General features: G+C 49.8%; 1 protein-coding gene across 1 annotated transcript; it reads right to left on the bottom strand.

Moving 5' to 3' along the window:
- Window positions 1–1,321: 1,321 nt before the first annotated feature.
- Window positions 1,322–6,475, bottom strand: LOC132385397 (CXADR-like membrane protein; the record flags this gene model as incomplete). Its single annotated transcript, XM_059957439.1, has 3 exons — window positions 1,322–1,433; window positions 5,223–5,337; window positions 6,209–6,475. Coding segments are annotated over 3 exons (488 nt in total), but the record flags the coding sequence as incomplete, so codon positions are not given.
- Between the last annotated feature and the right edge of the window lie 2,546 nt (window positions 6,476–9,021).

Here is a 9,021-nt window from a genome sequence, read left to right as displayed (position 1 = left end):
CCGTGGGATGTTTGCTGTCATAGCTGAGGAACAGAGTATACGAGCAGAGAAGTTATGCTGCAACTATGTAGAACATTGACTCAGTCACAACTGCTTTCAATTCGAGTCACCACACCATGGGATTGTACAGGAAAAGGTGCAGAGGAGATTCACAAGGATGTTGGAGGCACAATGCAGATTGCTGTGGATTCTGGAAATATGGAGCCTTGCGCAAAATACTGGAGGAACTCCTCAGTTCAGGCAGGATTTATGGAAGAAAACAGACAGATGGCACTTTGGGCCGAACCCATCCAAAGATAGATGCTGCCTGACCTATTGATTCCTTTCAGCTCCCTTCTGTGTTGCTCTACAAGTATGTTGTAAGGTGCGGAATTAGGTGTAGAATTGTTATTTTTCCTTCATTTTCTTCAGATTTCACTTTCCTACGCTGGCCTGCAATTTTTCTGTAATTACTTGTATGTGTAATTGTTGAGTGAATTTTCAGCAATTAGTTCTGTATTTTCTGGATGTTTTCCTGCAGCCCATACCACCCCACAACCAGACTGTTTCACAACAGAATGTTTCACAATTCGAGATTATTTTTTGTTGAAGATGACCACAACTTCTTTGTTTTCTGTCTTCATATGCTCGTTCTTTGTTCCTGTAACAATTAATAAATCAACTGTAACCACCAAATTTTCTGCCTCATTCTTGACTTCCAAAGGACCTCTGGATAAATATCACCAGATCTAACAAGGGATTGGAGCTTTTTGATGAAGAGAAGAGACTGGATTGGCTGCAATAGTTTTCCTTGGAGCAGATGAGGTGAATGGGGACCATGACAGAGGGAATGAAAGCTATGTGGATCACAGACTATTCTTCACGGGGAATAAGGAAACTGTTCCTCAAAGCACTGGTATCTAAAACCTGAGGGCCAAGGTTTGGGCTAAGATGTTAGAGGCTTGGAGAGGTGCTAAGGAAGAACATTTTGGCCCTGAGAGTGGTTGGATTATGGAAAGTACTGCCTGAGGGGTGCTGGATGTGGGTACTTCCACAACATTTCAGTATCCGACAAGCTCTGGAACTGCAAGGCAGAGAGGGTTATGGACCAAGTGTAAGATGAGTACAGATTGGAAGTTAACAGTTGGTATGGACATTGAGGGCCTTTCTGCTGTGCTGACCCTATAAACCTGTGACATTGCTGGATGGACAACACTCATGGAACACTACACTATCCATCACGTTGGAGAGACAGTAATGAAGGAGCATTGGCAGTGGACAATGCTGAGGAAGAGCTTGTAATCTGAACAACAGCCCTCAGGGTGCCGGGCAATAGTTCTTACCTGGATTATTGTGCAGCTTTCATTGATTCTTCCACCTTGACTCCCCCGCGACTCATCGAGACCATTTCATACAAATGCTCTGACACAGGCCTTTCTGCTTTTTCTGCTGGTCTAGGGTTGAGGACAACATCAGTCAGACAGGGAGCAATGAGAGAGGCCGAGGTCGGGGTGGGGAGGAGAGAATACTGGTCCCCAGGAATGGGTGACATTTTGGTGACTGCGACACACACAGTGAGCAATTCCACCCTGGGTGTGTCTAGTAGTGATCACTGCCAGTGAGAGTCTCCAATCAGCCCTGCAGTCCCTGTCCTACCCCCATGGCCTTGCACATTTTCCCATTATTCTGGTCCTGTTGATTGGAAAGTTCCTGCTGCACCTGGTCTCACTGCCCTTTAATGCTGCCCATCCCAGATCACAACAACCTGTCCCGTCCCCTCCCCTTTCCCTCGAGACATCTCACTGATCACCTCCAGTCAAAGACTCCCCAGTTTCTAATGGGCCTCCCTCCAGAAACACCTCCTCCTGATTGACTCTGTACAACCCGGCCTCTTTCTAGGAAGGATGTGGAACTTCTTGAGAGGGTGCAGAGGAGATTTACCAGGATGTTGTCTGGACTTCAAGGCATCTCCTATGAGAGTAGGTTGAGCGAGCAAGGGCTTTTTTGTTTGGAGTGAAGGAATGTGAGAGGTGAATCGGTAGAGGTTTAAGATGATGAGGTATAGACAGAGTAGACAGTCAGAGACTTTTCCCCTGGGCAGAAATGGGTAATACCAGGGGCATAATTTTAAGGTGATGGGAGGAATGTAGGGTGGTTGGTGAGAGAAACTCACTGCCAGGGTGGTGGTAGACCCAGTTACATCAGGGACATTTGAGAGACCCTTAGATAGGCTCATGGATGACAGGAACATGGACAGCTTTGTGAGATGGAAAGTTTAGAACATTGTGGGCTGAGGGTCGGTACGGTGCCGCAATTCACTATGTCCTGTGTAACCTCTCATGATTTTTAATGGCTTCATTCAATCTCCCATTGACCTGTTCTGGGGAACACAGCCTCTCTGCAGGAGAACTGCACATCTCTGGGAGTCATCTGAGAAATATCCTCCCTCCCTGACCTTCTCCAGGGTTGGGTCTCACATCCTGAAGTGTGACTGGTCAGATTTTATAAAAGGGAAGAAAAGTAGGTAGATTCGAGAATCCTGATGTTGGTGAATCTCTGAGTGAGGGAGTGCAGGGTGTGAGACACAAACTCTAATGTGTTTGTTGAAAATTTCTTCGTATTGATTGACATTGAAACAGGAACTCCACATTCCCCACTTCACACTCCATGTGCAGCAATATACCGTTTTGTTGGGGACACCTTGGACTGGAGATACTGGAATCTGGGGCAAAACTTCAAAACGTGAGCTGGCAGAGGATAGCTGGATGGAGGTGAGAGAGCTGAAAGGCAGATGGGCAAGGGTTGGAATGGATCTGGAGCAAAGGTGGGGCGTGACTAAAGACGGATGATAATGGACTCTGATTTGAGAGGAAGGTGAAGAGGGAGCTAGTGGGAGGAATGTGTAGGTGATGGGCAGGTGGATAGGATGGGGAGGGGGCCATGTGGACCAGGAAAAGAGAGGAAAGGGATAGAGAGAAGGAGCAGTTATCAGAAGCTGGGGAATTCAGTACCCATGCCACTGGGTTGGAGAGTATCAACATGGAATACAAGCTACTGTTCCTCTGATTTCCATTTACCTCAACCTGGCAGTTGAAGAGGTCAAGGACAGATATGTCAGTGGGGGAATGGGAAGGAGAATGAGGATGTCTGGCCACTGAGAAATCCAGGCAGCGATGGTGGACAAAGTGAAGGTGCTTTGTGAAGTGCCATCCAACCTGTATTTAGCCTCACTGATGTAGAGGAGGCCAAACCAAGAGCACGGGATACAATGAGTAACGCCGGGGGACTGTGAAAGGCTGCCTCACCGAGAAGGGCTGTTTTGTACCCCAGATGGTGGTGAGGTGGGGGTGTAAGGGCAGGTCTCACACTCCCTGGGGTAACAGGGGGGTGTGTCTAGAGAGGGATGAGCAGACCTGGGAGTTACAAAGAGAGTGATCCATGTAGAAAGCAGAGAGGGGAGAAGGGGGAAGGAGAAGATGTAGATGATGATTGGATCCCATTGTATCTGGCAGAAGTTACAAAGAATGATATGTTGGACGTGTAGACTGGCTGGGGTAGTAGGTGTGGACCAGGCAAAGTGCATCACTGTTCCGTGTGGGTGGGTGGCAGTGGAATTGGGTGAGAGTAGATGTTTGGGGGAGAACCTCACCATCTCTGGCTTAGGGCAGAGTTCGTAGCCCCTTTAACTGCAAAAGGAAGTCATTGCCCTAGAGACTGATGAATCTGTGGAATTCTCTGCCCTGGGAATCTGCAGAGTATATGTCATTAAATATATTGAAGACACAGTTAAATCGTTTTTTGCAATTTAGGGGAATGAAGTATCATGGGGAAAAGGCAGGTTGGTGGAGTGAGTCTACAGCCAGATCAGCCATGATCACATTGAAAGGCAGATCAGGTTCGATGGGCCAGATGTCCTTCTATGGGGCTCCTGTTCCTAATGTTCTTCTGTCAGCTGAGTTTTGTTGATGTTGGTGAGGGTTGGTGTCTGACATTATAAATCATAATGACATTGAGTCTTTAAGAAAAAGGCAGGTGACGAACACTCTGTAAAGAGGAGGGAAGAGTCCCGGGGAGGGAGGCTGGAGAATCTGGAAGGGAATTCCAAGCTCCGGTCTGTGGAAGGCAGGTATTGGGTATTAATGCTGGAGCGATGAGAGGCGTCGGTGTCCTGAAGAGGGACGGACTGGACGATGATACAGGCTCAGGAATGGTGCAGGGTGCAGGGTCTTGCAGACATCACAAGACTTCCTGGGACAGGAAGGTTTTACAGTCATAGCAGAAGTTCTAACAGCTGCAAAGTGTTACAGAGATGGGAATAGAGAAGAAACATGCAGTTTATGGAGAGGTGGGAGGTGTAGGGCAGAGGGGAGTGTGTGGGGGGTATAGGGCAGAGGGGAGTGTGTGGGGGATGTAGGGCAGAGGGGAGTGTGTGGGGGATGTAGGGCAGAGGGGAGTGTGTGGGAGGTGTAGGGCCAGAGGGGTGTGGCCTAGAGGGGGACACAGAGTTAGGGAGGGATGTAGGGGCTGGAGGAGTTCAGAGAGGTGGGGAGGGTATAAGGAGGTGGGGAGATGGAGAGGTGATTACACAGGTGGGGGAGATATTGGAAATGAAGGAGTTTACAGAGATAGAAATCAGAGTAATTTCTGAGGGAGATTCTGAAGATGATCAGCAATCACTCCCGGTGGGGGCCACCAGTGTGATGACAGTCAGCAGCTGGATTGGTGGAGTTTGGATCTGGGTTGGTGGTACCTCTTTATGGAAAGACTGAGTTTGTGTGACAGCTCTCCTCGTCTGCTGATGAAAAGATGTTTTTGAAATTCTGAGATTTATCTGTTAACTGAGCTGTGATTTATATCGGTCTCCAGTTTTTCAGTGTTTTCCTTCTTGTGGCTGATTGGTGGGAGGGTGATCTGTTAATTTTTTCTGTGTAAGGTGGGGTGGGGGGGTTTGCTGTTTTTGCTGTGAGTGGGAGTCAGGGATTGTAATTGTCGCTGTTTCTTTTTTGCAGGGGAGGGTGAGGGATTTGACACTTCTGTTGTTTTTTTTCTGTGGGGAAGGGGTTGGTGAGTTTTTTTAAAACTTTCTTTTTGTACTGGGGGGCAGAGTTGATAACTTTCCTTTCAACAGCACCCATGGCATTTCATGGCTATCTGGTGAAGACACATATGAGAGTTGTACTGTACATACACACATCAACAACAAAATGACCCTTTGAGTCAGTGGGAGGTTTCTGAATACTCACTTCCTGGTATTCCTGCGGTTCTTAAGGAAACAGATCAGAGCCACTGAGGTGAAAAGAAACAGAGCCCCTTTCAAAGCCGTTGAAATGACTGACGCCTTGGATAGCCGTCCCTGAGCTGAGAAACAAAAGAACAACAAAGACTTCTATCGATATCCGCTGCCCAGAACAAGGAAGAGCACCAGCTCTCCTCTGAGCTATTCATCACTGATGGCTGTTGGTGCTTCAGGTCTGGTGGTAAACCCCATGGGTTTGGATTCTCTTCAGCCGGCCCAATGGACTCCAACTCACCCACACATGATGAGGATGGTTACAAGAAGATTGACAGAGGCAGTTTTGAGTCACGGTACTGAGGTAGTAAGGAGAGAACGTCACGCTGAGGGTTACAGAGAGTGAGGAGGGAGCACCCTGTAACATTCTGAACATGGAGTCATTCGCTGCTTCATTTGACAGTAAAGATAAGCGATTGAATTTATCGAGAGGTACGATGCGGAATAGGCCTTCTGTTCCTTCGACCTGCCCCAACCAGCAATCCCCAATTAACCCGAGCCTAATCACGGGGTAATTTACAATAACCGATTAACCTACCAACAGGAACATCTTTGGACAGTGAGAGAAAACCGGAGCACCCGGAGGAAACCCACATAGCCACGGGGAGTACGGACAACCGTCTTACAGACAGTGGAGGGTTGGTGGTACTGTGAGGCATTGTGCTAACCACTGCACAACCGTTCAACCCAATAATCATCATTGTCTCTCTTTACTAAGAGAGCAGTTTAAAGAAATGATTGGCACCCCTGGGGTGTGATGTGGCAACAAACTATTTTCCTGTGGCACTTTGTCACTTGTGCCAAACATTCACCACCCCTGGACCAGGATAAGTGTCGTGGCTAAGGTTAGGGTAAGTGCAAAAACTATAAGGGTAGGTGCTACGGTTAGGGTTTACGTTATGGTTAGGCTAAAAGTTTTGACAAACTGTTAATACTTACACTGAATGTGGAAACGTTTGGGTTCAGAATCCTGACCTCCAATCACATTCCCAGCTCTGCAATAATAGTCACAGGACTCATCCTCGATTGAGACCTGGATCCGAAGCTCACGTGTGGATCCTTCGAGTCTCATCTCCGTCCCGGAACACACCTTCTTCCACTGGTAGGTGTCTGCAGGTGGATTCCCGGCACTCTCACATCGTAACGTAACCTGTGATCCCTCGACCACAGAATCATTGGACAGGACTTTCACATCTTTGGGTTTATCTGTGGATTGTTTAAGAGAAAAAATCCCTCCGGTTATTCCAAATGTTAACAGGAACTGAAAATCTTGGCTAAATATTCACCGAACTAGCAATCGCCAGTAAGAAAGAACTTCCTGTTACGTACTGTAACAAAGACATTGTTAAAGAGGGAGTACAAAGAAAATTTGAACATTGGTCACATCAGGAACGTGTATAGGAATCCCTTCACAACTGGAGAGGTGCAGGAGAAACTGAATGTGGGAGAGTTGGGGAGGGAGGGAGGTGGAAAAGGAGAGAGTCAGAGAAGTAAGAAAGAGGGTGAGAGTGGGTGAGAGGGAGGGAGATGGGGAGAAAGATGGAGAAGGGGGAGGGGGAGAGAGGGTGGAGAGGGTGGGGAGAGAGAGTGAGAGAGGATGAGAGGGGAAAGGAAGGGGGTAGAGGGTGTAGGGGAGAGGGGGGAGAGCGAAAGAGGGGGGTGAGGGAGAGTGTGGGAGTGAGATGGAGAGAGAGCCAAGCAGGGAGAAAAGCTCCGGAAGGATGAAGGAGGGAAACTGACACTTAGGGACTGTCAGATGAAAGCACGACCGCCAGTGAAAGAGCGATGGGGAGGAGTGTGGGAACAGGAGTGGATCACAGAGATGGGGACGGTGAAGGGCTGGAAGGGGTTTACAAAAATGGGGAGCGGTGCGGTGCCGGAAGGGGTTACAGAGATGGGGAGGGTGAAGGGCTGGAAGGGGTTTACAGAGATGGGGAGGGGTGTAGTGCCCAAAGGGGTTACAGAGATGGGGAGGGGTGTAGTTCCTGAAGGGGTTACAGAGATGGGGAGGGTGAAGTGCCGGAGGGGTTACACAGATGCGAAGGGGTGTAGTTCCCACAGGGGTTACAGAGATGGGGAGGGGTGTATTGCCCAAAAGGTTTACAGAGATGGGGAGGGTGAAGGGCTGGATTGGTTATAGAGATGGTGAGAGGTGTAGTGCCTGAAAGAGTTACAGAGATGAGGAGTGTGAAGGGTCGGAGGGGTTATAGAGATGGTGAGGGGTGTAGTGCCCGAAGGGGTTACATAGATGGTGTGGGTGAAGGGCTGGAAGGGTGTTACAGAGATGGGGAGGGGTTTAGTGCCTGAAGGGGTTACAGAGATGGGAAGGGTGAAGGGCCGGAAGGGGTTTACAGAGATGGGAACGGTGAAGGGCCGGAAGGGGTTACAGAGATGGGGAGGGGTGTAGTTCCCAAAGGGCTTACAGAGATGGGGAGGGGTTTAGTGCCCGAAGGGGTTACAGAGATGGGAAGGGTGAAGGGCCGGAGGGGTTTACAGAGATGGGGAGGGGTGTATGGGGTCAGAGGGGTTTACAGAGATGGGGAGGGGTTTAGTGCCCAAAGGGGTTTACAGAGATGGGAAGGGTGAGGGGCTGGAAGGGGTTACAGAGATGGGGAGGGGTGTAGTGCCCGAAGGGGTTTACAGAGATGGGGAGGGGGTTAGTGCCCGAAGGGGTTACAGAGATGGGAAGGGTGAGGGGCTGGAAGGGGTTACAGAGATGGGGTGAAGGGCCGGAAGGGGTTTACAGAGATGGGGAGGGGTGTAGTTCCCGAAGGGCTTACAGAGATGGGGAGGGGTTTAGTGCCCAAAGGGGTTTACAGAGATGGGGAGGGGGTTAGTGCCCGAAGGGGTTACAGAGATGGGGAGGGGGTTAGTGCCCGAAGGGGTTACAGAGATGGGGAGGGGGTTAGTGCCCGAAGGGGTTACAGAGATGGGGAGGGGTTTAGTGCCCAAAGGGGTTTACAGAGATGGGGAGGGGGTTAGTGCACGAAGGGGTTACAGAGATGGGGAGTGGTGTAGTGCCCGAAGGGGTTTACAGAGATGGGGAGGGGTTTAGTGCCTGAAGGGGTTACAGAGATGGAGAGGGTGAAGAGCTGGAAGGGGTTTAAAGAAATGGGAAGAGCTACAAGGGGGTTACAGAGATGGGGAGGGGTTTAGTGCCCAAAGGCGTTACATAGATGGTGATTTGTGTAGGGGCTGGACGGGGTTACAGAGATGGGGGAGGTGGGTGTAGTGCTCGAAGTGGTTACAGAGATGGGAAGGGTTTTAGGGGCTGGTAGTGTTTACTGAGATGGGGAGGGTTGTAGTGCCCAAAGGGTTAAAGAGTTGGGGTGGGGTGTCGTGCCCGAAGGGGTTACAGAGATGGGGACGGTTGTAGTGTCCGAAGGGTTACAGAGATGGGGAGGGGTTTAGTGTCTGAAGGGTTTACAGAGATAGGGAGGGGCTTAGTGTCTGAAGGGTTTACAGAGATGGGGAGGGGCTTAGTTCCTGAAGGGGTTACAGAGATGGGGAGGGGTGTAGTGCCCGAAGGGTTTACAGAGATGGGGAGGGGTGTAGTGCCCGAAGGGGTTACAGAGATGGGGAAGGTTGTAGTGTCCAAAGGGTTACAGAGATGGGGAGGGGTTTAGTGTCTGAAGGGTTTACAGTAATGGGGAGGGGTGTAGCGTCCGAAGGGTTACAGAGATGGGGAGGGGCTTAGTTCCTGAAGGGGTTACAGAGATGGAGAGGGGTGTAGTGCCCGAAGGGTTTACAGA

This window comes from Hypanus sabinus (assembly GCF_030144855.1).
Source record: "Hypanus sabinus isolate sHypSab1 chromosome 1 unlocalized genomic scaffold, sHypSab1.hap1 SUPER_1_unloc_3, whole genome shotgun sequence".
Classification (NCBI taxonomy): Eukaryota; Metazoa; Chordata; class Chondrichthyes; order Myliobatiformes; family Dasyatidae; genus Hypanus; species Hypanus sabinus.
This window is presented reverse-complemented; position numbering and strand designations above follow the sequence as displayed.